This window comes from Leuresthes tenuis, unplaced genomic scaffold, assembly GCF_036924035.1.
Source record: "Leuresthes tenuis unplaced genomic scaffold, fLeuTen1.0.hap1 SCAF_13, whole genome shotgun sequence".
In the NCBI taxonomy this organism is placed as follows: Eukaryota; Metazoa; Chordata; class Actinopteri; order Atheriniformes; family Atherinopsidae; genus Leuresthes; species Leuresthes tenuis.
Genome location: NW_027325367.1, coordinates 9,368,378 through 9,396,088, shown reverse-complemented (window position 1 = coordinate 9,396,088; position 27,711 = coordinate 9,368,378). Strand labels below are relative to the sequence as shown.

Here is a 27,711-nt window from a genome sequence, read left to right as displayed (position 1 = left end):
TGTCCCTATGAGTGAGTGTGCACGTGGATGGTTGTTTATCTCCATGTGGCCCTGTGATGGACTGGCAACCTGTCCAAGGTGTATCCTGCCTCTCAACCAATGGCAGCTGGCATAGGCTAAATTGGATTAAGCGGGTTTAGAAAATGGATGTATAGATTGATGGTTTTGCAGGTAAATGCTGTCTTGCTTTATTTGTATTTCTTGTAATGGCAAAGACAGAGGAGAAGACTTTTTTTCTTTAGTGAGACTGATAAAGCAGCATAGTAAAGTGTTAAAGAAAACATAATGTAACATAACTTTTTTAAATCTAAAATTGCAGAATTAAATTGATGTATCACAGGTGTGTAAAATGAAATAAACTAATATGATTTCTTGATTTGTTTTGGTTTATTCTCTGAAAAAAAATAACAATAACAACTGATAAGAGCACCACTTAAGTACCAGACTGATAAGAGGCAAGAGCAACAGTGGAAGGAACCATTAATATCTTAAAATACATGAATAGATTAATACAAATTCATAAAAGATATACTGTAGATATAAAGTATATGGTGCATGTTATAGGTCATATTTTACCCTTGTACATTTTCTGCTAAAGGTACTCAAATTATTACTCATCTGCAGAGTCAGAAATCTCCACCAGGAGGCTCACTTGCACATGCAGCAGCCCCTGCAAACAACCTTGGCGAAGAGGCCTTGTTTTTCTTCTTTCTTTTGACTCAAATGTGTGTTGTGTGCGTATCTTTTTTTCCTTTTTAATAAATAAAATAAAATACTTCGATTTTACCTCTTGATGTTGATAGGTAAAGAAAAATAAATAAAAAGTCAGGAACTCCTCTGGAGAAAAGCAAATCGATGAAGATGCCAGTAGCTGAAGCAGCTCTCAACCTAACATAAGGAAACAAATAATCAACGTTAGTCCCACAGCTTGGCAATGATTTTTTACTGTCGCTCTCAGAAACAGCTCTCAGAAAAGCCTCTTCAGCTTTTCATTGTACCACCTAAAAGAACTTATGAAGTTTACTGGTTGCTTATGACAGTTACCTGGTAGTTTGACAATACTACATAAATAGTCTCCAGATAAAAAGTTTGCAAATATATTTCAGCGTTGAAATGTCCACAGCTTCAAACCAGACAACACTACAGCAGCTAGTCTAAACAGCATATCGTAGCTTCCATTGTTGGTAGGCTTTAAAGCGCAACTGTTGTATTAAACTGCAAAAGTTTGTGGTCAGACACATTTACCGTGTAAACTTTTGTACTTTGATAAAAAAAAGTACACAAAGTACTCACTTAGCAAACTTTTATTCAATCTTGAGTACCTATAAAATGAGTAAAACCACATTATTTTATAGTCATCGTCTTATATAGTCAGTGCTTATTTATTCAGTGCTTATTTATTCAGTTGCTAGTTTGTTTCAAAACCAATTAAATCTATTCCTATCTGATATGATGACTTGGATATAATGACATTTTACTGCCATTTCCTACATTCAGTTGTCTTTTCTTCACTTTGTGCCAAGTCCAGTAGTCATGCAGTCACCACAGTCATATACTGGCCAGAACTGCTGAGTACTTTAAATGATGTAATAAGTGTGGCTCCAACTGGTCTTGTTTAAAGCAGTCTAAACCCAGGCATTAGAGGCATTAGAAGCACATCAGTCTCAGACACTCTTTGGAATGCCTGGCACCTTAAGGTGGGTCAGTAAGAGTTCTGAAATAATAGAAATTCAATCGTTACACTTTCTTTTTTTTTATCCTTTATTAATTAATCCCACATTTCAGCTGATATTGGACGCATTTGTTACACTCTAACTAGCTTTTAGGTGCACAGTGATAGCTTGTGCAGCTCCGTGAACCTTGTCGATTCTATGACTTCTCTCCCTTTTAGCAACACAACTGAATGACCCCTGTGTTGAAATTCAGCTGCCTCACAATCTGAACCTTGTCTTGAACGAAGACAATGAGGCAGTAAAATAAATCTGGGTAATAATTGATCCATGTTTTAATTCAAATTCACATCTCTCTTTTTTTTTAATGTAACCGTTTATTTCTATATGTTATATGAACACATAGAAAAGCTTCAGCTCAGATTTGTAATTGCTCCTTTAATTGTTGCCCCCTTTTTTATCATTAAAGTAAGCCAGCCTTCTTGAATGAAATGTCCCTGTTATGTAATGATAAAGAAGGTAATCAGAGACTAAATTTAATGGGGTCCTTCTTAGCTCTCCATGTCTTCCTTTTTTATGAGCCAGATAACACTTGCGTACTTTAGCTGACAAACTGCAACATGCACGTAATGTAGCTCTGTATTGGTGGATGCATGTAATCTATGCAAAACATACTGTAATCACTCTGTTCAGTGCTGATGTCAGTATTGCTCAACATCAGACAGTCGTTCTGTGTCTGACTAACTTATCTTGAGTTCATTTCTGTTATAACCTTGATCAGGCAGCGTTTCCAGACTTCTCTCATGAGGTGAAAGGTTAGCCGAGACGACACCTGCGCTGAGATTGTCAACAAAGTTTCTATCTAGATATTGTTCCTGGATTCTGTTGGAGCCTCTCACCTAGTTTGAGGGTCACAATCCTGAATGCTCCAGTTAGTGAACTATTGCCTTCCCCTCCCACATTTTTTCAATATCCTTCTTTAGCCCTTGGTATTTTTTTATGTCCGGTTACTTAGCCATCACCAAGTTAAGAGTCATTCCCACAGGATCTGTCATTTTCCACCACTTTTGGAGGTATTTGCCATTTTGAAAGTATCTACCAGAGGCTTATCCTTCCATGATGATTCCTCTTCTTCCTCCTCTTCTCCACTGAGTTTCAGCTGCCTGAGAAATTAAATGAGCAGTTCATCACTGGGGACGGTCTACCTGATATACTCCTTGAGTTTTATTGTTTTGTCTTTGATTTTGTAAATGTCCTGTTCTGGGTTTATTTTGTATTCATTCTGTGTCCTGGTTTACCTTGCTTCCTGTTTTACTTTATTTGAGCTTGTCCTCCTAACTTTCAGTATCTGTGTTAGTTTTACTCCTGAACTGTCTCACCTGTTGCTCGTCTGTATTATCCCCTCAATATGTATCCTGCTTAAGTTATTTATCTCAGCTCCAGATTATTGTGTTAATTCACACCATTGTTCCAGTTCTGTTTTATTCCTGCTAGTTTTTCCATCATGTTAATATTTATGTTTTGCAGTGTTTCTGTTTCTATTAGTTAAGTTATATCATTAAAAGGGTTTGGTTCCTGATCCGGCTGCCTCTCAGAGTTCTGTCTGCAATCCTCACTTCACACTCCACCCTCTGACAGAATCCTTATGCTCCGCAGGTAGCCTCTGGCCCACATAAACAGCAAGTTCATAAACTGATATAAAATGTTCACATTTTTTAATGACAAGAAGAAGTTTGAAAAGAAAATAAGTAATGATGTGGAGAAAGGTAAATAAGCTTATCAGATCTCTTTATTTGTTCATTCAATTCACTTCAACCTATTTGTATAGGTTGAAGACAGCATTCGATCCTGTTGCAAATGGTACAGATAAAAATTTCATAAACATACTATATAGAGCTATAGAGCCAACCTTCTTTTTCAGTTTGTCCAGTAATGTTAATCACTGCCTCTGATGCTGCAGCTCCAGCAGATGGCTGCAAAGCAGATTATACTCTCCACCACAGAAGGAAGGACCTAAGCTTCCTTCCTTCGACTGTGCTGCATTTCCAGTCCATTCTTTTGTCAAGGTGAGCACTCGGGTATCTATAGTCTCCCAACATCTCTTCCTCTTCTTCCTGTATGGACATATTGTTCAGCTTATTCTTGGTCCACCTAAACAATCATCTTTTTTTGTTTTATTTGTGTTACAAAGGAACAAACCATATTACATTTGATCTGATTCTAGCAGAGAACATTTAGATTGGACTAAATTAGTCCTTGCGTTTTCTTGCAGTCCTCCAACTGAGACGGTCATATAAATTGTTCATTACCTCCTATATTAGTCATAACAGCTTCCAGTGAAGTACCACCCTTGCAAGTGACAAAGGGTAAATTTGAGTCATATGAGCATTTTCCCTCTTGAGCATGACATCATCCTCTATTCAATTTAAGAAGCCACAAAATCCTAAGAAGTGCCATGGAGTGGATGACAGAGCTACTAATGACTGGCTGTTTTGTGACATGAGATTGAGACCAACATATGTTCTATCAATATAACAAAACTTTATTAAAACTCTTCCTTCACTTTGTGGTTAGGTTTAACAACACCTTGAAATTGGTTAGGGTTACAAAACAACTCATAGTTAGGCTCATAAAATACATCCTCTTTCATCACCCTCATGGACACCATTTTACTTGTTACCTTGGTTACATGTAATCATAACACGTTATAACATGAATTAGTCACTTTCTAGTTTAGGGACTTTAGGGAGTAACATGGTCAGAATTAGAAATCAAAACTACTTGGTTAGGGTTAAAAATGGATCATGGTTTTATCTAAAAAACGTCCCTTTTCCAACGCAACAGTACCATCAAGGATGCCATTGTATCGACTACATGCAAGTGCTTTCATCACTGCTAGAGAAAGCAAATAGTTTTACCTATTCATTGGTTGTATTTGCCTGCATGAACAAACACTACATGGGCATGTTTTCGGGAGATGGACAGTCCCTATTTAACAAGACACCGAGATATTTTGTCACATTTGTTGGTTCGTCATATCAAGGGATTACCACTGTATTCAAACAATACGATGCCAAGAGATATCTTTTACCATTACCTATGGTAAAAAAAACTGTAATTATCCTCCATTTTCCCTGCAAGGTACAATATTTTTACAAGGCTGTCAACCATCCAGGAACTGCGAATTTTAGCTACATGTGGTCACACAAACTTGCGAAACAGAGCAAGCCTTGCCCTTTGATTTTTTTTTTCTTTTGATTATTTTTGATAGAGGTTGTTTCAGTTCATATTTCAACAGGCGGCCCTTTGATTACTTTAACTAAGTCAATATGGACCCCTGGATGTTTGTTGACCAACATGTTATCTTTTCTAAATTTATTCAGACTTTAACATGAAAAAACACTTGAGAATGAAAACCTCCTGTACAAGAGCTTCCAGTTAGTTTTGCTTAAATGTTCTTTCCAGTATGTTCATGGTACATCTGCCACGATGGCCAAAGTCGTCAAATTTTCTGAGACCACCAGTTCAGGAGGAATTTTTAAAGCCACACCACTTATAGATGATATGTATATTGTTCTTCTTTGGAACAAGTTTCCTTTTAATCAGTTTTTAAATGTTTTTAATACCTTGCCAGACACAACATAGCTACAATATATTTTCAAAGGTTTTAGAGAGCTCTTTATTGATGGGTAGTTTCAAAGAAGATAGAATGTGTACTTGTTCTATTATGTGAAAAGTGAAGTTGTGCACATGTAAAATAGTATAATAAAACAGTTCTTAATAATCATTATGGCCCTGAACTGCCTAAAAAAAATAACGTGTGAATGCATGTAATAAAAGACTCAGCGTCATGCTGTAATTTGTGCTGATATGAGTGTCCAGGCAGCAGCAGGTGACTCAGGTTTCAATTTTGCATCAGTGTGCCTCAGACTGCTTGGGGGTTACGGGGCAAAAGTCAGCTAACTTTAAGATGCCTTACTTAATAAGTGTGGATGTTTAAATGAACAACATAGCATAACCTTTGTCCTAGAAACTTACAGCGAAGAGCTCCATAGTATGGTATCTCTTAAGATTGGTTGAATAGTGCTTTTTTTTAGCATAAAATCCCAACATTGAACATTGAGCATCTTGCAGTTTGTGAAGTGAAGGTTAAATAAATCCCTGATAAATTTCTTTATTCGTGCGCTGCACTTTGAACACAACAAACAAGTAATAAAAGTTAGTGATTGAGGACGTATTAGCCATTATATGACACAGATCTGATTAAAAAAAAGTTTGGAGTTATTTATCTCTGGGATAAAGATTCATTTTATTTTTTTAAAACAACAAATACTCATATGAATTAATTTTGTCGTTCCCTATCGTAGACCTGAAAATAGTCCCAAACCTCGAATGATAAAACAAAAGTAATTTAACATAATCATGTTGACTGCCCCCACCCAGTGCTGACAGACAAGTCTTTTTACCTTTGGCCTGCCACAAGGACTGCTCAGACTTTGGAACCAGGGCAACATATCTACAGGTCACAGTAATCACCTACAGTAAGACTGGAGGTCTATAAAAGCCTGAAGACGAAAGAACAAGAATTAGTCTTCAGTGAAAGAGGGAGACTCTCCATAATCTGCAGGAGCTAAAGCCCATCATGTGGGGTTCCAAGCTCTGTATTTTGCTGCTTCTGGGCACATCCACACTAGCCCGTAAGTACTATTATTTAATTTAGACAGAAATGCAATTTCAGGACATAGTTTTATATTCTAGGTTAATCTTTCTGGGATTATATTAAAAGTTACTGAGACATATGAAGTATGTTTCTTTGCATGTAAAAAATTATGGGACGATGGGACGTTCTTCTGTGTGAATATTTTATGACTACATTCATTGGTGCTGAATATTTGTCGGGCAAAATAAACTCTGAATACTGAATTGCTCTCAGTTATTTCAACCAAAAAAAAAAATCTTGTCATCCCTCACAGAGCAAGAAGTGGGAAGTGTTGAAGAAGAATCTCCGGTTTGCTTTTGTGAGTTTCTTTTTAATTCTTTGTTTGTTGTAACTGTTTTATACATGGAGACATTTTAATAGGATGCGATTAAGCTGTTTTATAAAACTTGATTTGTTACATTCAAATTATTGTATTTTGTGTTGCAAGTTTTCCAACATTTTCACCTTGAACATGTAAATTATATATTATCTATCTAAATATACTCTAATTGATATATATCTCCAGAACTGAATTCTTAAAACTAATTAAAACTCTGGCCACATTTAGTTCACACCGGAAAAATCAAAGCTTCTTATAGAGATGGTTTTGGATTTCTTTTTATCCGTTTGTATCTTTTCATCCTGTGTAAACCAGAAGATTGTTAACAGGATAGAAGAAAAGATCATTTTCTTGGCACGAAATGTTCCATCAATAAATAATGATGATAACAGCTATAAAATCCTTCAGAATATAGATAAGAATTAAATTGGTGATTATAGGCTTCAAACTCCATACATTACATCACTTCCAGAGTCTGAATAATTACATAAGACATTTCATTTTTACCAAACATGTTTTGTGTAAATATTCTGAAAGAACACAAATAGTTGTGATTAATTAGTGGTCCAAAATAGTAAGGTGTGTCAAACAACTTTGAATTGTTTGTAGTGGCGAAAAGGTTCAGGAACTTCAGGCGGTTTGTGTACAACTATGAAGCCGAGACCTTCAACGGTGTAAATGGAGCAACAGACAACAAGAGCGGCTCCAAAGTCTCCTGCACAGTAAGTCTCACAGCCTGAAATCATCACTGCAAAAACAATGCTCTCAATTCCCTGAATGTGAAAGAGAAAATCCAACAAATGTGTTTAATGCACTGCACAGATTGAGGTTGATGTGCCCCAGACGTGTAGCTTCATCCTCCGCACAACAGAGTGTTCTCTGAGTGAGATCTCTGGTGTGGATGATGGAGGGAAGCCACTGTATCGTCCTGCTGACGAAGCTGAAGCTTTCAAAACCGCAATGGCCAAGTAAGTCCAGGAAACATTTTTAATTTTCTGTGTCGTGTTGTGTTGTGTGCCCACTGGGCACAGTAACTGACAAACTAAAAAGAGAGCATGACCTAAATGAGAGGTTGTAACTTCAATCTGTACATGTCAAAAGGAACTCTTTGAAGATTGCAGTGGAAGGACAGACTGATGTCAAACTCTACCCTGAGGCTGATGAACCCGTAAACATCCTGAACATCAAGAGGGGAATCGTCTCTGCTCTCATGGTGCCTGAAATGGATGAGGAGAAGAACAAAGAAATGGTAACTTCTTTTCTCTTTTTTTGTTGCTTACTTATTATTTATGATTGCCAGCTAATTGAGGCCAAGTGGAGCTTGACTTTGTCTGTCGTGTTGTCGTGTACTTTTAAACAAGTTGCACAATGAGCAGATAAGCTGGCCCAGTCACAGGTGATAAATTCACCCCTGTAACATCATGTTCTCACTGTGAAAATCATCAGTTGCAGGTCAAAGTCCTAGATAAGTTTATCTTGCTATTGGCATCACCTGCTCTGAGAATGGAGTAATCGTTCAGGTTCATTGATTATCTGATTTCGGGAGATAACAAAGGACAGAAGGCACATTCACAAAATTAACTCTTTCAACTTTGTTTTCGAGCTGCTTCAGACATTTCACATATTGACAAGGCTTCTCATCATTTTCAGCCCACAGTTCACGGAGTGTGCTCCAGCGATTTCATCGTCAACTCCAGAGAGGACATTGCTACTGATGTGACCGTCAACAGGGATCTGTCCAGATGTGACTGGTTCGTTGCCCACAGACAAGACACCAGTCCTCTGGCCCTCATCTCTGGCATGGTGAGAAATTAGAAAACAATTGTCATGTCACGTCATTTAATTACATTTGAAAGAAGCACCCACTTATCACAGTCATATAATGTCAAATGAGTTGTATTTTTATGTTACTTTAACACAGAAGCAAGTATTCATCTAATCTGAAATCAGAAGTTAAAGACATCAAATAGATTTTCTGTTTTTCAAACAAGCTGCATTTTCTTGTCATCTCACAAAGAATCCATGTTTTGTTGTCTTACTGCTATCAGAACTACCCCCTGTCCAAGATGATCAGCAGCGCTCAGACATGTAACTACAAGTTTGACAACCAGAAGAAGCACATGACCAGTGGAGCCTGCACAGAGAAACACATCTTCCTGCCCTTCTCCCACAAGTAAGTTTTAAAACAAAGACAGAGGAGTTTTGCACCATTTAGGATTTTTTACTCAAATGTGCCTTGGATAATCAATATACCTTTTGCTGTTTGTGTAAATAACTTCTAATGATTTTGCACCTTTCCTCTCCATAAAAGGAATGAATATGGAATTTCTGCCATGGTGAAGCAGACTGTGACTCTGATAGAGACTGCCAAGATCAATGACAGAATCTTTGACCACAGTGAGTGCTTCAGTGTTTACGATCTGATGTGAAAATATTCCTCGGTGTGTAAAAACTGGCCACGCTCCTGTATTCTTACTCTTTGTGCTGCATTTCTCCACAGATGAGTCCAACCTCAAGCACCTGCCAATGGATGTTACTGATGACAAGTCCCCAGTGCAGACCAAGGACGCTATTATTACCGCAATAAATAAGCTTAACACCCTGTCACAGACCTCTGAGGGCGAGAAGCGTGCCGGCCTCTTCCACGAGCTGGTTTCTGGGCTCCGCAGCCTGAAAGCCGACATCCTGAGCACAGCTGCTGATGAGATGATGGACATCTCCAGCCCTCTGACATGGCAAGCTCTGGTTCAGTGCGGTACTCCAGAATGCACCAGCGCCATGCTGAAGATTCTCAGGACTTTTGATGATTCTGCTCTTGAGGTTGATGCTGTTGTCTATGCCCTGGGACTGCTGCCTAACCCCTCACGTCTGATGGTGAAAGACTTGCTGGCAATGGCTCAGTTCAAGCAGAGCAAGCCCATCATGTATGCTTTGAGCAACGTAGCCAGGAGGTAAGTAAATAAAATCTGCAGGAAAGTCATTCAGTGCTTCAGTGTTTTTTTTCTGTCATGAACTAGTTTACTGATGTCTATGTTTTTTCCAGAGTATACAAATCTGAAGGAGTCACTCCAGAGATCACCGCTGTGTATGAGTTCATGGCTTCCCTTCTGGGTGCAGACTGCGCAGGAGAAAAAGACCTGACCTTCCTGACCCTACGGGTAGGCTAGCAGCTGTGAACAAACACCTCTCATATAAAAGATGATAAATCGTTATTTTTGTGGCAACTTCCACTTCCATTATATTCCTAATTTTCTGTGCTATTCTTTACAGGTTGTTGGAAACATGGGAGATGCCATGGATGCTGCTGACCCTGCTATTAAGACCACCATGCTGAAGTGCATGAGACAGCCTGCAACCACTTTGTCCGTGCAGCTGGCTGCTATCCAGGCTTTCAGGCGAATGTCTATTACAGATGAGGTAACTAACATCCCAGTGTACATGAAAATTTCTTTGTTTTTCCAGTTTTCCAATTTAAGCTTTCCAAGAATATGTCGACAAACTGTGATCGTAGAAAAAGAGTCAGTTGTTGTTGCTCTGTCCAGGTCCGTTCCAACCTCCAGAGGGTCAGCCAGTACCCCAAGGGTGCTGTGCAGAAGCGCCTGGCAGCTTACCTGATTCTGATGAGGGATCCCCAAGACAGTGACATTGAGATGGTACAGAAGCTCCTCAGTCAAGAGCAGAATGAGCAGATCAAGGCTTTCGTGTCCTCCCACATCTACAACATCATTTCCTCAACTGATGCAGAGACCAAAAAGTGAGAATAAACTGCCTTTTTTCACTGTTTTTTATTTTTATTTCATTACATATCTAATTGTTTGATGTTTACCTTTACCACAGGCTCGGTGAGAAAATAATGAATGCCCTGCAGGACACTGATGTTGAAACACACAATGACTATACCACAAAGTCTCGCAACTACAAGCTGGGTGTGGCTCATGAGAACACACAGGCCAACATTCAGGGCAATGTCATTTTTGATCCTAGCAACCAGTTGCCAAGGGAAGTCTTGCTCGAGACTACCCTGAAAGCTTTTGGCTACAGCATGGATATTTGGGAGGTATGTGGAGTACTGTACAGTTATGATAATTATTTACTAAAAAGTCAAGCTAAATCTCATTTGTAAAATACTTCACATTCAATTAGCTAAGACTGCTCTGGTTTTCTCATCTAAATGTGTTATTATTTTTCTGTAGATTGGCCTGGAAGGAAAGGGTTTTGAGCCAACCATTGAGGCTTTATTTGGACAGAATGGCTTCTTCCCTGACACTGTATCCAAGGCTCTGTACTGGGCTGAGGACAAGATGCCACCAAAGATCAGAGACGTTCTGGAGAAATGGGTTGCACCACTGAAATCAGAAGGACTGAAGGTATATCATTATTCATCTGAAACACTCATATTATTTTTAAAAATGTTTCCACCACAACATACTGTCTCTCTTTTCTAAGGTTCCTGAAAATCTTATGAGAGAAATTGTCCACAACTTCAACAAGCTGGTGAAAGATCTGCAGAGTCAGGAATCCCCAGAGGCCACGGCCTACCTGAGAATCATGGGAGCTGAGCTTGGCTACATCAAGGGCAGCGATCTGAAGTTTATTACTGAAAATGCAGTAATGTATGCTGGCATTATCAAGAAGCTAATTCCTACCAAGGTATTATCACATACTCTTTATTTATTCATAGTTTTTAATATGACAGCATGATTGCTAAACCTGCTATTCTTTTCTGTCAGGTCATGGCTAATCTGATGTCAAGCACTGACAATGAGATGTTTGCTCACTACATCTTCATGGACAACAAATTCCTCATGTCAACTGCATCTGGCTTGCCTCTGACATTTGCTCTGTCTGGCACCTTCGCTCCTGGTGCAAAAGGAGGTCTTCACATTGCTCCAAACATGGTACAGCTGAGTTGTTTTAAAGTTCAAGAACGTACATATATTACTAAATTCTGTGACAACTGACGATAATTGCTGTGTGGTTATCATCTTGCAATTTTGACAAATGTAACTTATTAAATTTCATGTGTTTTTATTCACAGAAGGAGCTGGTGTTCAGTCCTTCCATTGGAGTTGTGTTCATGACTCAGATGGGAATCCACGTCCCTGAATTTGTTGTCTCTGCTGTTGAAATGCATACCAACATCTACCTAGAGAGCGCCCTCAATGCCAAAGTCACCATGGGGCAAAACCAGGTCAAGCTCGCCATCCCTGCTCCACAGGGCACCACAAAGTTATTCAGAATCAGGTGAGAAATATCAGGAAACACATGAATGTCTTATGTTTAATAAGTGAAACTATAGTGGATGGTGAATGCTATTACTTGGTTTAGTTTGTTTTATGAGTTTTTGAGTTCTTGTTATTAATATTGTCTGTAAAGTTACTTGAAGATTAAACTAATTTTGCTGTTCTTTTATTTTTTGATAGCAATAAAGTGCTGATTGTGGGTGCTGGACAGGCTCAAATGATCCCTCACAGACAGGGGGAAGCAAACTGCAGTCCTTTCTTCTCTGGAGTCAAATACTGCATCCAAAAACTTTATGCAGATGCTGGTGACAAGATCGCCGCTCCTTACTTCCCTTTGAATGGAGAGACATCGTAAGTTGTTGTTTGAATGTTCTTTGTTTAGTGTTTTTTTCTTGCAGTATAATATGATAAAAGATTTATGTAAAGACTCATTAGAAACTTTATTTCACCGTAGGTTTGCTGTTGACATCAAGCCCACCAAAGAGGTGTCTGAGTACACGGCCACCATTGCCTATGAACTTCTCAGTGAGGAAGAGGAGAAGGTTGATTCTTTGAAGATGATTCTGAGTGCTGAGGGTAAGACATTCAATTTTAGAAAAATACAGTTATGACAGCCTTTTTATCATTATTTGATTTTACATTGTTCAAGATAAAGCTATAGTCTTTTTTTTTTAGGTGCTAAGCCTACAGAGGCTATAGCCACCATGAAATACAACAGGGACAGGAATGTATTCACCACTGAAGTCCAGATACCTGACTTTGATGTTGTGGCGGGTGTTAAGATTGGCATGACAGACGGCAGCACAAAGGGCAAAGCCCTCACCCTTGAGATCTCCAACAAGAACGTGCCCCAGCTGACTCTGATTGGCCGTGCCAAGTAAGTAATCCTTTTTAAATACTATTAAAATTGTTTCTTACTTAAAGCTGACACTGTCACTTCACAAATCCAACATTTATTTTAACAAGTAGGCACTGACTGTCTTTTTCTATTTGTCACAGGCTTCAGGCCATGTCTGATGGCATGGTGGAGGTTCAGCTGCTGGTCCCCTCTCTCAGAACTAATGCCACCATTAGTGCTGCTATGACTAAAACCGATGTACTCACCATGCAGATCAAGAGTGACGTCAAGCTCCCAGAGGTCTCCTCCATTCAGGCAGTCACCTTCAAATATGGTGCGTTTGTAAAATTAAAAAAATCTAATTTAAAAATCTAATTGGTAATTGTCTTTGAAGATTCCCAATATCAGGCTTAAATGTATAATCAAAATATAATTTTGATATTAGGTGAAGACCAGGCAGAGGTTCATCTGCTGTCCAACATGAATGCTGAAACTAAGATTGCTGTTGACTACACTGAGGCCCTCGGGATCTGGCTCAGACAGCTTTCAGAGGATGTCATGGACCAGCGGGTTGTTAACACCGACATGAAACTACGTCACATCCTCAACAAGGGAATTCAGGTGAAAAGAATATTATTATGGCAACTCATTTTTACACATACTTACGTAACTTCTTCCTGTTTTTTAGCAGTCAAAGCAATATAAATGTTTTTTTCTTTAGGCCAGCAACACCTGGATGGACAAGATCTCAACTGATGTTCCTTATCTTCTGAATCTGAGGGAAAGCATTGCAATGTTGGAAATGCCATCAGTGCCTGAAAACTTGTTCATGAATCTGTAAGTACTTTTGATTAAGCGTGTACAAAATTACCAGCTTTGTCCAGTTAAGATATTAGTTTTCACAAGTTTAACATATATTCTGCTTTTTTTCATCAGTGAAAGCACATTCAAATACCAGTTCAACCAGAACCGCTTCATGATGACTATCCCACTGCCTCTTGGAGGAAAATCCTCTGAGGAGCTAAGAATACCCACTCTCATCACCTCCCCACACATTTCAGTGCCTCAGCTGGGCATGGATCTTGCACCTATGAAGATGCAAATCCCAGCTTTTACAATTCCCTCTGAGTATGATCTCACCCTGCCCCTGATGGGAATTGTGGAAGTGTCTTCCAAGGTCAACAGCAACTTTTATGATTGGGAGGGAATAATTACTGCTGGCAACAACACTGCAGAGTCCCCTAACTACATGGCTAAATTCAGCATCATGGCTGAAAGTCCAATCAGACTTCTCTCCTTTTCAGCTGAGGGTAATTTAAACCTTGTTCCCTTACATTGATTTATTTGTTATTTAATATCACAGAAAGAGCACAGAAGGTAACACTTATCATTAATTTAATGATTTCTTCTGCATTTTAGGAGCCAGCAAAATCACTGACACAGCAATGGAAACTATTGAAGTCACGTTCGATGGAATGCTGAAACACATGCTAATCAACACAGGCTTTAGTGTGCTGGAAAGCATTGCTGTCACAGACAATGTACTGACAACCGGTCGCTACAGTGTGAATGCTAACTCCCCTCTTGGTCTAGACATCTCTTCAACCATCACCACCCAGCTTACCCTTGACTCCAGCATGCTCTTTGGAGATATTAACGCAGATGGAAGTGTGTCTGTTGGACCCATGGGTGCCACCACCAGCTATCTCCACACCCTTTCTGTTGAGCCAGCCAAGAAAGAAGCAAAAATGGAAAGTACACTGAAGTTGAACTCCGCATTGGTGACGCTTGCACATAAGAGTAAGACATCCTATGAAAATGACGAGTTTCTGTTTGAGTCTAACACCAACATAAATTCTGACCCTGTCAAACACACCACCAAAATTACCCTTAATTACAAGGATATCAAGCTCACAATCCAGTCTAATTCTGTGACCAAGGCTGATGAGAGAACGCTTCGTAACCAGCTGGAGTTCACTGCCTCTGATGGGCAAGCCACCCTGAGGATGGAAAACCAAGCCGATGATACACAGAACCGTGTCTACTCTTTGCTAACTGGAGTCTTGAACCCCACTGGTTTGGAGATCAATGCTGACGCTTCCATTAAGATCTTCTCAAGTCTTGCCTCCCACAAAGCAACCTTGACCATGGACACTAATGGCCTGACCACCAGCTGTACGACAACTGCCCAGCACAGCCCCATGACATATGAGAATATTTTCCATGGTGGGGTCGATGCCTCTGGCGCTACTTTGTCTCTTAAAACAAAAGGAGCCATTAAAGGCAACAATGCTGAGCTCAGTATTGAGGGAAAGCTTGCAAGCACAGAAGTCTATCTCAACAGCATGTTTGAGAGTAACCTCTTTGACATCAACAGCAGAAACAGAGTGAATCTCAAACTAAATGAGGATGGCTTAGTACTCTCTAACAACATGGTTGGATCTTTCAGTAACATGAGGACTGACAATACCAATTCACTGTCTCTTACATTTAGATCTCTCACCCTTCAGTCAAAGACAGACAACTTCCTTGATGAGAGCAACTCCTATGTGCATGACATCACAGCCACAGTGGAGCGTTTCACTGCCTCAGTTACTGTGAAAAATGACCTGAAGGTGATGGCGGTTAACTTTGTAAATGATGCGCAGTTCAGGGCAGAGCCTTACAACATGGTACTGGCTGGAGCACTGATGGGAGGCTTCTCGGAGGAAGAGCTCAAGCACACATACGAAATCAAGTTTGTTGACATGATCCTGTCTGCAAAGTGCAATACCAACGGAAAACTACTTGGATCCCAGATGACACATTCCACTGACATGGAGATTGCTGGTCTGTCTGTGAAGTTCAACAATGTGGCTAACTTCAACTCACCATCTCTTCGCCTGGACAGCACGGTCAAAACAGTAGCTGCACCCTTCACTCTCAACATTGATGCCATTTTCAACTCAAATGGTGCAGTGTATCTGTATGGACAGCAGAGTGGTGAACTTTACAGCAAATTCCTCCTGAAAGCAGAGCCCATGATGTTCACACAGTCATTTGAGTACAGAGCCTCAACCAGCCATGAAATGGAAAGCAGACCTGCTATCAAGACCAATATGGACAACAAGTTCAACAGTATGCTGAGCCTCCAAGAGCAAAGTGTTACACTGAAAATGACATCCACAGTGAATGAGCACACTTTTGACCAAGAAATGAGTGCCTATAACAATGCAGAGAGAATGGGCATAGAAATGAGTGGAGCAGTCTCTACTCCCTTCTTCAGTGAGGCCAGTCAAGACTATGCCATCTCTAGTTTTGTGAAATATGACAAAAACAGTGACAGCCACTTCATCCAGATCCCATTCATTGAGCACCTGCCTGCAGTCATTGAAAATATGAAGACCACAATGGTGAAGCTGATGGACCACAGCATTGAGATGCTAAGAGATATCAATGCCAGATATGAGATCAGTGCCAAGTTTCAGAGCAAAGTGGCAGAACTGAAGGAGGTCATTGACAATTTTGACTTGAACCTCTTTGTTCAAGACCTGAAAAAGTTTGTCAACTCTATGGAGAATTTCATCACCAACCTGACAGCCAAGTTCCCAACTGACAAAGTTTTGAATATCCTGAAGTCCATCAGAGACACTGTGAGAGCTATGATTAAGAAATATAACATTCCCAACAAGATCAATGCAATCTACACTAAAATTGAAGAGTTTCTCTCCAGCTATGAGGTTGAAAAAATGATTGGAGAATTTATGGATGAGATCGTAAAAGTCATGAAGCAGTATCAGTTCAGAGAGAGGATTCAGAACACATTTAATGCCATCAAGACAATTGACATCCAGCCTTTGCTGAAAAAACTTATGGTGCCTGTTCAGGAGCTTGTGAATGAGCTATATTCCTTTGACTTCAAACAGCTGATTGATGATATGAGTGACTACTTCATGAGAATGATCCAGAAGCTCAGATCTTTTGATTATGACACATTCACTGTGGAGCTGAAGGAGAAAGTAGCAGAGATGAGCAAGATTCCCTGTTTTGGAAAACTGTACGGTGAGTTCAAAGTTACCTCACCTCATTACAACCTCAAGACTACTGCTGACCTGGAGAACACTACAACCACGTCAGTCACACCAGAGTTCAAAATTAACCTCAACTCACAGGCCGAGTCTACTTTGAAAGTCCTTGACTTCACCGTGGATGCCAGTGCACATTTTGCTGCGCCCAAGATGAGCCGTTTGTCCATCTCTGAGAGCATCAAAGTTGATCAGTCCTCCTTTACACTTGACCACAAGGGAACAATGACTCTGTATGGCCTGTCAGCTCAAGCCTCTGCTGAAACTACAGGGAAAGTCACAACTGAACTCTATGTTGCAGAGCTTGTTAATAATGCATTCTTTGCCATGGAAAATGGAGTCTCTGCCACCATGGACACAGACTACAAACATGACCTCAACATGCCACCCCTCAACATCTTCAGCAAGACAATGATAAATCAAAAGAGTGTCTTTGGACTTGAAGCTGGCAGTGTCCGTCTGAACTTTAACAATCTGGCCAACTTGAAATATGAAGTTCAAGACTTCTCTGATGAGGCAACTCACAAGAGTGACGTGGAGGTGGTCATGGATCTCCACACAACCAAAGTCACCATCACTGGAGAGACAGGCAGCCAATACTTCAAAATGAATCAAAGAGCTGTTGCTGACATATGCATTTTCCGTCATATCATTATTGATGCCAAGGCTGAGACAGAAACACCTTTCATGAAAGACAGCGTTGCAGAGGTCAAGTTTCAGGCTAAGGTTGAAGACATGAAGATTGATTTCACTGCCTCTCACAACACAGAGCTGACTGGCCAGGTTGAAGGAACTCTCTCAAACTCCGCCCTCGCTTTGATCTCACCCACAGAGCTCATGTTTGATACTAAGAACAAGGGAAATGCCAAGTTTTTTCTCCCTTTCAGGTTGTCTGGAAAAGTGAATCTCCAGAGTGACATTGCTTTCACCCTGAACTCTGAAGGGCAACAAGCCAGCTGGACAGGCCTTGCTCGATTCAACCAGTACAAATACTCCCATTCCTTCTCCATGGACAATGGCGAGAGAGAAATTAACATATATTCCCAAATCAGTGGGGAAGCAGATCTTGATGTGCTGAAGGAACCTATCACCATTCCTGAATTAACTGTGCCATTTGTTGGCATGAAAACACCAAGAGTGGAGGACTTCTCACTGTGGGAAGATACTGGTCTGGGCTCCCTCCTTATCACAACTCAGCAAACATTTGACATCGACTCCAAGCTGAAGTATATGAAGAACCCTGAGATGATCACCATTGACATCAATGTGGAGCCAGTCATCCATGCCATTAATACCAACATCAAAGCACTGCACAAGAAAGCACTAATCAGCAAGGACAAGGCTGCCGCCATCCTTGCTTCATCTTATGACAAAGCAAAGGCAGAGTATGAAAAATACAGCATTGAGCTTCCCAAAGTGATTCAAGTCCCTGCTTATAAAGTGCCAGTGATGGATGTTGAGATCTCCTCATTCACAATTCCCCTGCCTGATCTTACTCTTATCACAATGCCCACCCTGCATGTACCATCTGCCCTCAGCAAGATGACTATCCCAAAAATCACCCTGCCCAAAATTCAGAACATCAAGATCCCTGTGATGGGTGATCTGACATATGAGTTCTTAGTTAAAACTTCACCGATCACACTCAAAGCCGATGCCAGCATCGTAAACCAGGACGGCCTCAAGGTCAAACTTGATGCATCCTCAACCTCTGAGTGTGAGATGCTGACTGGAACAATTGAGGGCAACACTAATATAAACACAGAGGGTGAATTCAAAATGGCCTCTGTTGTATCTGTAAAACATTCACTACTAGAGGGAAAGCATGAGAGCACCATCATCTTAAGTTTTGAAAATGTAGATACCTCTGTCACCAACTCAGCAAAAGTCAATCTACCTTCCGGAACTATGGAAATCTACCAGGTGATCACTGGAAATCCAGTGGAAGGTCTTGTTGTCTCCATGTCCTCTCCTTCCGCTGGACACATTGCTGTTCAGATGCAGACCAAGCAGCCAGTACAAATTAAAGCAAGAGTCTATGGTCGCTACCCGGTAAGAGAAAATCTAAATACTGATTTGCTTTTTAGTTGATTTAGATCTCAATATTCTATAATTTCTATTTTTGTTTCTTGTTTACCTTTTCTACAGACTGAGCCAACAACAGACGTTGATATCTTTGGCCTGAAGGTGTCTGTGATGGACTCTGAAAAGCTGAACCTTCAGACAACCTGGAATATGGAGCTGCCGTATGAGATGATGCTGGAACTGAAGAAACATGTTCCCACAATCATGGATACGGTGTCTGATTCTGGTGTCAGGATAAACAACAAAATCAAAAGGCTTGTTAGAGGCCTTAAGGGCTCATTTGAAAAGGCAAGAAGACAGGGCAAAGCAATGTACAGGAGGGCTACTGACAACTTAGCTCTCGTAGATCTTTCTGATGTTATGACACCTGTCTTAGATAAAACCATTTTGATTTTCAGAGAGTATCAAAAGAAAGTTGAACTTGTTCTCGATGCTGTTGTTAAATTCTTGAGAGAGACCAAGTTCCAGATTCCTGGCTACAAACAGAGGCTCTCTGGACTTGAGGCCTACAAAAAATGCAGTGCTTTTGTAGCTGATGTTTCTGAGGAGGCTGTTCAAAAGATTCCAGAGTATTTTGCATCCACATTTGCAGCAGTCCTTGATCAATTCCAAGCCATTGAATTCACCATCCCAGGCTCTGACCACATATTCAGTGGAAAAGAAATTTTCGATAACTTGTTGGTAGCTTTGAGGAAAATCCAGGACAAGGTTATTGTTACAGTGAGGAAACTTGGGGACATCCAGCTAGAGGTTATCATTAAGAATTTTTCAGCATTCATCACTGAGGAAAGTGTGAAGTTTCTCCAGTTTCTTAAGTTTCAGAACATAGGGAGCCTTTCCAACTTTGTGAATGATGTGTACGACGATGCCATGAACTCCCCTATCGTGGCCGATGTTGCAGAGCAGGTTAAAGAAATCCACAGAATCATCATGGAGTATCTCCAATCTGTGAGCGATAGAATCTATGCCATTATGGGTGATATGTCTGTTGAACAGCTTAGAGCAGACATCCAGTCCTGGATCGACTCATCAGTAAAACACATTAACGCCTTCCAAAACAATGTCATCAGGAGTCTTAAACAAAAAAGTAAAAGTGTTGAGCCATATGTGAGAGTAAGTGAAAGACAGATAGATGTTGACATCCCCTTACCATTGGTTGCCAGATTCAACTAAGTTACCATTACTAGCAAAGATATAAGACGGTGTTTGTATTAACTATTTCATTTTTCAACCAACAACATAATAGCTAATGCTTTCTCATAACAAAACCTGAAATATGCTAGCAGTGCTTATCTCTCTACTGTTTTCCACATAATTTTGTTTACTATTACACAGGAGACAATTGTTCTAATCCTACTGTGTTTCCTTCATGTCTTGTACTATTTAAAAACCTAAATGAGTATCAATAAATACAGTCTGTACTGCATTCATCTCTGAGCATTTCTTACATTTAATTTAAAAGTCCTTCTATCTCAGCAAAAATTATTTGTACGCTCTTGTGAAATTTCAATTAGAAAGCTGTCTCATAAAACTCAACTCTTTAAAAACATACAGAACACAATCCACAATACACCCCTGCTATATGCCCATTAGTCATTTGTCTCCACAGCTCTAAATTTAGATGAGACAAAAATAGTGTCTGTGACATTCATGCCGTCCTACCATTAAACAAAGAGAATAAGTGCATAAACACTATCAATTTGGAAGCTGTTAAAAACAGTAAATGGAGAAGCCCAAAAATGTACTTTTTGCAATATCTCATCTTGGAATAAATTATCGGACAGGCGACCTGTCCACGATGTACCCTGCCTCTTGCCCAATGACAGCTGGGACAGACTCCAGCCCTAATGTTGTCACTGGCTCGGTTGAGATTATCTTTAATTTTTCTGGGCTAAAGTACTCTGCTAAAAGCAGAGATGAAATCTCTATTGCAACAAATTTATAATAAATACCATTCACAATCACGTTTGTCAGTAAAAATATGTTTCTTGACTATATGCTGAAAGTGATGTCATTGTGTGTGTGCAGAAAAAGAGGCAGAAGAATGGAAAAGTGGACAAACATTGATTCTTTTATTGGCGTTTCCAGACCGGCACCACCTTTTCCCTTGTGCTGTGCATCGCTTTGTCCTCACAAAATTTCCATCCTTTCAAATGTACCACTTTAACATAGAAATCTCTCCCAAACAGAACATTTTTGCACATTCTGAGTCTTTCTTCGCTGTGTTTTAGTCAAAAAAAGAAAAGGAAAACTGCCCCGTCTGATCCATGCAACAACACTGCAAATCAGAGGCACAAGAAGGGGGCCAGTGTGGGAAAATTAACCAGTCCAGCACAATGCATTCCTATCCTGTAAGTCAGCAAAAAACCCAGCAACTGAAGGCAGAGGGGAATGTGACTTTTACACCATCGTAACTCTGGGTGGATTTATAAAGCATGCACTGTTTTAAACTTAAAGTATCCTCACTGTGGTTCAAAACTCAACAACAGAAGAAATACATGTTTAAAATCAATCTTTTTTCTTTTTTTTTGGTCTCAAGGGACCATTGAAAGAACAAGTAGAACAGTAAATCCGAGGTTTTACCCTGGATCGCCAGTGTAGCAACAGTGTCTGTAATTGATGTTCATAGCTGTCATTTGAACAGGCACTCCCACCATCATGCAAGAGGACAGTTACACAATACTTACAGCCACACATGAGCTGAACTTATTTCACAACCCTGAAAGGTTAACTCAAATACATTAATTTCTGTCCACATACATTTTTTGATCAAAGAAGTCTGAGGTACATTCACTGTCGTAATTGGAAGACACCGAGATTCATATCAAGTGGATTTCTCTGCTAATCGTGTCAGTTTAACAGCTTTTTACAGAAAAAAAAAAAAGATTTATTACTTCACATTTAGTTTTGAAATCCCTCTTGTTCAAGTTAGCGTAACAGCTATAAGACAGTGCTATCAATAATCTACCATGATAGACTAAATCTGAAGTATTCAATTGCCATCAGATGACTTAATCCCGAATAAGCATGTGCTGTTGGCTCAAAAACTGAAGTCTGATGACACTTTCTGAGAGAAAGCCGTCACAATACTGCCAGCATAATCATGAAATGAGCTGGAGCTAAACAGAAAATGTTAAGTAGGTCTTCAAAGTCACAGCTGAGACACATCAGTCTCTGAAACAGCTGCACTCACCTACTGTATATGCTTCAAATGATTTGCTTCCTGTGAGCTGTAAAATAACATGACCACCCAGCTGTCAATATGGCCACTGCTGAGCATAAAAAGCACCCTTAGGAAACTTTAAAAGGTATCTATGGCAACACATATTACAATATGTTTAGCCCTTTTCAAGACAGCAAAATGTGTTAGGGATGAAATCTTTCCTGTTCCATGGCAACTACAAACCAAACATTTACTACTGTGTGCTCAACAACAAACTTTTAGGATTTAGTAAAACAGATAACAGTAAACTGAAGCTGTGCCTTGTGAATTCAAAAGTGGTGTAAAACTTCACCAGAAACTAAGCAGAACACAACTGGCATTGATTTCTGTGAAACACTGTCGTGACCGGATACTGTGCAACTTCACAAACTTAATACAGTTATGTTATAACACAAATTGGACATAAATTACAGTGCAATGTTTCGGCTTTGCTTATTATTACAAAGTGTAAAGGCCGTGACATAGCCAAACTCAAAAGGAGAAGAGTTTTAAGTCTTAGCCGGCAAGCAGGCCTTTGGTAAGGCCATGTACACACGAGAGGGGATGTATAATCTGCCGATGTGAAAGAACGATTTGTGGGCAGACTGGGATCATGTGGCCCACAAAGAACATGCTGTAACCATTGCATTTCACATACACACACCCCGATATCAGATGATTTTCTAGTGTGCTCAGAATAACCTGCTAGCAGTCATTGGTTTTGGTTCAGTCAAGGGCGTCTGTTTACAAGGGAGTGTCCAAACCACGGTCACAGCCCACACATGTCCAGACACAGACCCCGGCGGAAATGAACGTTTTGTCTGCGCGTCAAAGCCCTCCAGACAAGGTTGAATCACATCAAAACACAGCATTTGAAACATCCATCCGGTGGCGTTGTTCGTTTTTGGAGGGCTGCGCGCGTTGCAGTTTCGAACACTTCCCAGATCCCCTCCTTGGTTTTCGCAGAGCACTCCAAATAGTCATATGCGCCAATGCGCGCGGCCATAGCTCGGCCGTCCTCTGTTTTCACAGGCTCCAGCTTCAACCGAGACAGCTCGTTCTTGACGTTCTCGTCGTTGCGCAGATCTTTCTTGTTGGCCACTAATATGATGGGCACATTAGGGCAAAAGTGTTTGACTTCTGGGACCCACTTTTCAGGGATGTTTTCCAACGAATCCGGACTGTCCACGGAGAAACACATCAGAATGACATCAGTGTCCGGGTAGGAGAGTGGGCGCAGTCGGTCGTAGTCCTCCTGTCCAGCTGTGTCCCACAAAGCCAGTTGGACTTGCTTGTTGTCTACTTCAATGTCCGCCACATATGTCTCAAACACAGTCGGAACATACACTTCAGGAAATTCGTCTTTGCTGAAGACTATCAGTAGACACGTTTTCCCACATGCGCCGTCCCCGACCACCACAAGTTTCTTTCGTATGTCTGCCATTGGTGCCATTTCCTGTCTCCTCATCAGGCGTTCCATCCAAAGCGCAGACGTGCCGTTGTTGTCTTCCTCTCGCTCCCCTCTGCTTTTAAACTCTTTATGACACAGAACAAGCCTTCCCAGCAGGAAATATCCTGTCAAAACTCAACAAGCTTCGCCAGTCTCCACTGCGATCTCTTTATAAAGCGTAGGGAGGTTTCCTAAATATAGCAATCCAATCGGAAATAGAGAGGTGAGATCACAGTCCGTAAAGGAAGAAGTGATTGGATCTCATCGGTTTTCCCCATGAAGAGGAGGGTCATAGACCACGAGGATCCACCCGACTCTGGACCAGCGAAAATTAACCGAATCCCTCTAAATGACGATGTATCACATTAAGTTTTTGTTCAATTCGTATTCAAAGTGTACTATATGAGTTCCTCTTCTGGTTTGAATATGTAGACGAAACCATGGATTCATTAGGTTACCTTTCTTATCGACTTGTCCACAAAACTAAATTAGTCACTATCCCATAAACATTAATCAAAACGAAGACATAGTTCATGGGTTATACAGCAGCAACGTGTGCGCTTTCCGGGGACGGATCAGTGAGATATATCACCAATTAGAGATACTGTCGATAAACACATTTTAACGCTTTTAAGTTGGTTTCTATCTGGTGTGTAAGTGAGACGTTAGGAAAAGGTATTTTTTATTGTTAATGATATACGCATGTCTACGTAGTTCACGCTATTTACAGGGAGGGGGCACTAGCGGAGGCAAACTCTTAGCTCTGACTATCAAGCCCTGCTAAATCACCGCTCTGTCCAAGGAAACAAAACAATATAGAATAGGGTTGACGGCGTGCAACAAGCACAGACCCTTTCTCGACACGACAAGGCGTGAGTATTTCCATTTATTTGTTCATAATGAAAGCACAAGCCTTGTAAAGTGGATGCTTTGAAGGCGGTCGCCGTGGTGTGAGCATTTCCCCTTTTGTTTAGCGGTTAAGGCCCCTCTGTTTGGAACTTGAGGGGGGCCATGTTGTTTAGCCGCTGAGTGTTTGGCTGATGTTTTAGCTCACACAACAGCAAGTAGCATTTAGCGCTAGCTGTCATGGTTTGCAACGTTTTTTTTTTTGTTTGTTTGTTTGGGGTTTTTTTGCGTATAGCAAATGTGATAGGATGATTCGAAAAAAGAGCTTATGTGAGTCAATCGCGGAACTATAAAACAAAACTCAGTTTCCAAATCTACTTTGATGTCCAGCTTAACAAACCAATAATAAACACAGCAGGCCCGCTGCCGTTAGTATTAGCTGATTAGCCATGGAAGTTGCTAAAGCTCACTCCCGTGAGTAACATTAGCCAGAGTTAATTATGTCCTTCTCCTACTAACGCACGTAATAATATTAAATAAAAGTAATGTTAGGCACCAACATTACAAGCCACCATCAGCCATTTAAATCAAATATCTGAGTTGATATCCTGACAATGTTCGTAAGTTAGCCTCCATATTAGCAACGGACTTGTTAGCCAGCTTGCTAAAGGTGTGCATTTTAATTTGACCACAACCACTAAAAGTTGATGTTGGATGTTATGTGGTAATTTTTGTCACGTATTTCTAACATTCTACCGCAGTGGTTATTAAGATTAATATTAACCATGTTTGGTGGCTGCAAATGTCTGTCTTTTTAGCCATAATTTACGCAAATTTAATGTCAGCGAAACGTTAGCTTTGAGATAACCAACTAGCTAACGGCTAGTGTGAAACAGAGGTGTCGTTTATGTATGCTATCAACATCTTAACAGTTGTTTGTTTTGATCATTTTTATGTCGTCTTATTGTTATATTATACTTCTATTGTCATCACATTACCCTACTGTAGACTATGCAATATAATTAAATTAGACTCGAACAGACATAGCTTTGAGTTAGCTTGTCGGGAATTAGCCTTGATCTGGCGAAGACAATTAAATTGTACTCTATTCAGCGTTCTTCTGGTTGAATCCTTTGATTAGGCCTACTTAATTAGTTTAACTTCCTAAAGCTCCACAGAATAATTATGTGTTTGTTTTTCCTTTCTTTTTATTTGATGATGGTCACAAGTTGTAAATTACAGCTTCCATTAACTGAAAGGCCAGCACACCGCAACTGCTTAGTTTCTACACCATGCTTTTTTTTTTTTTTTTTTGGAGATTAATGAAATGGCTTATCTCATATCAGATAGAGGAATACCTAGTATTGTGTCATATGGAGAACCACACACAGGACTTTTTTCTCTAACAAGAACATACGTTAATGTCAACTTAATGCCAGAAGTCTTTGTATTGATATGGGTTGTGTTCCACTTTAACTGAGGAATATGCTCAAAAGCAGCACTTCCTCCAAGTGGATTCCAGCCCTCAGTAATACACCTCTGCCCGTCCTTTTTCTCATCGGAATGTCTTTGGAATATGGATGATGTCTTACGATATTGATACTGCACGTGCATGTATTGCAATGTCCAGGGAGAAACACATCAGAATGACATGGCAATTTTTATTATTTTAGAATGTTAATATTAGAAGCTAAGCAGTTCAGGATTAGGAGTTTGTGCTGTAAAGACATGGCAGAGAAAGTGGATGTACACTGTAAAATGGTTTAGAAATATTAATAGTAATATTGTTTTCCTTTATGTTGCGCCTTGTTTAGGCTTTCCCGTGGAATGAGCGTTCCATGCAGCATCCTAGGTATGAATGACGTGGCCTGGCAGGAGACAAGAGGTGGGATGCTGCATGCAAATGGTGCTCCTGAGTCTGGAGGCGTGCGAGTTCATACCGGAGGGCCCCTGACCACAGTTGGGGGAGCTGGGCAGGCTCCAGGAGCACCACATTTACAAGGCATGGACAGAGGTTCTAACCCTACCCCAGGTACGCCGCAGCCTCCGCTGAGTGGAAGATCTCAGGATGACGCCACAGTTGGATACTTCTTTCAGAGACAGCCTGGAGAGCAGCTTGTAGGTTGTACACCCAGCAAGCATCGCTGGCCAACTGGAGATGCTAACCATGTTGATCAGGTGAAGAACATTTACAAAGAAGACTCCTATTGTAGTGATATTAAACTTAATAAAGTTTATACAAACGGACATCATTACACAAGACACCATTATTTGTTCCTTTGGCAAATAACAGAGTTCCACAGAGCTCCTTTTTCATAGTTCAAGAAATGTCCAACAGATGTACGTTATTGCAACACTAGAGAACAACAACAACATGAAGATCAAGACATACAGGACATGCTAATTGTAGGCATTCAAACTCTACAGACTTGTCTGTTGGTTTGTTGTGTGTCTGTAGCATCGTGTTGTAAGATTACGTTTAGCCACATTTTGTGTTGAGGAACATAAGGTCTAAGCCATCTCTGATACCACATCATGTATTGCACATACTCAGTGTGTGATGGTTTATATCGGATACTTCAAAAGTCCTTCATGTTGGTGACATGAGCTTTCTGGCTCCATGCATATTTGTTATTTCTGTGTGTGTTAAAAGTAAGGTACCCTCTTTATTCACATAAGGCAAACTGATGCAGGGGCGGTATAGTCACAGTGTTGGTACAGAATGTCTGGGAGTCTCACCATGTTAACCAAGCCAGAGTTGTAATATCCTGTTTGAGATTATTTGATAATCTGCTGTGTTTTGGCATCTGATATCCTTTCAAATTTATGAATTTCTTACCTGTACTGGACTTCCTGGATTAGATTTGATCTTCTTCGTAATGCCTGACGCAATAAACTCTTTTTACCTAAGCTATAAGGCTCACTAAAAAAAAGTCTTAAACTGATTGTTATAGCTGATATTTGAGCCTTGTGGTGATGTGGCAAGAGTTTTTGTTGTTGTTGTTTGTTTTAAGAACGTTACGTTTTTTTCTCATAAAACTCTTCTCCTTTTGATTGTGTCTTAGGTCCGAGCTGTGGATGAAATGAATTACGACTTTCAAGCTCTTGCTTTGGAGTCACGGGGGATGGGAGAGGTAAGGCGTTTTGATACTCGCAATCGGTCCTTAGCTCTACTTGTTCTGGGTTTATTTTCTACAACTGCTGTTTTCTGCTTCCTGGAGAACAGAATGATCCAAGATAGAGCATGCATGGAGACATTTTAACGTGTACAGAT

General features: G+C 40.3%; 1 protein-coding gene across 1 annotated transcript in view; it reads left to right on the top strand.

Annotated features, from left to right (window-relative positions):
• Positions 1–6,191: 6,191 nt before the first annotated feature.
• The window catches only part of LOC140267621 (apolipoprotein B-100-like), a 36,630-nt gene continuing 15,110 nt past the window's right edge, over positions 6,192–27,711 (top strand). The window contains 32 exon segments of the mRNA XM_072362948.1: positions 6,192–6,367; positions 6,644–6,688; positions 7,319–7,431; positions 7,532–7,677; positions 7,811–7,958; positions 8,360–8,512; positions 8,758–8,882; positions 9,021–9,106; positions 9,210–9,660; positions 9,753–9,867; positions 9,980–10,126; positions 10,252–10,463; positions 10,547–10,766; positions 10,903–11,076; positions 11,156–11,359; positions 11,440–11,607; positions 11,748–11,953; positions 12,133–12,303; positions 12,407–12,528; positions 12,628–12,829; positions 12,952–13,124; positions 13,236–13,411; positions 13,512–13,627; positions 13,727–14,100; positions 14,210–18,906; positions 19,003–20,052; positions 22,872–23,634; positions 23,691–23,814; positions 24,306–24,406; positions 24,409–24,463; positions 26,252–26,615; positions 27,503–27,571. Of these exon segments, the coding sequence (XP_072219049.1) occupies positions 6,313–6,367; positions 6,644–6,688; positions 7,319–7,431; positions 7,532–7,677; positions 7,811–7,958; positions 8,360–8,512; positions 8,758–8,882; positions 9,021–9,106; positions 9,210–9,660; positions 9,753–9,867; positions 9,980–10,126; positions 10,252–10,463; positions 10,547–10,766; positions 10,903–11,076; positions 11,156–11,359; positions 11,440–11,607; positions 11,748–11,953; positions 12,133–12,303; positions 12,407–12,528; positions 12,628–12,829; positions 12,952–13,124; positions 13,236–13,411; positions 13,512–13,627; positions 13,727–14,100; positions 14,210–18,906; positions 19,003–20,052; positions 22,872–23,634; positions 23,691–23,814; positions 24,306–24,406; positions 24,409–24,463; positions 26,252–26,615; positions 27,503–27,571 (11,325 nt within the window). The 5' untranslated portion in view covers positions 6,192–6,312.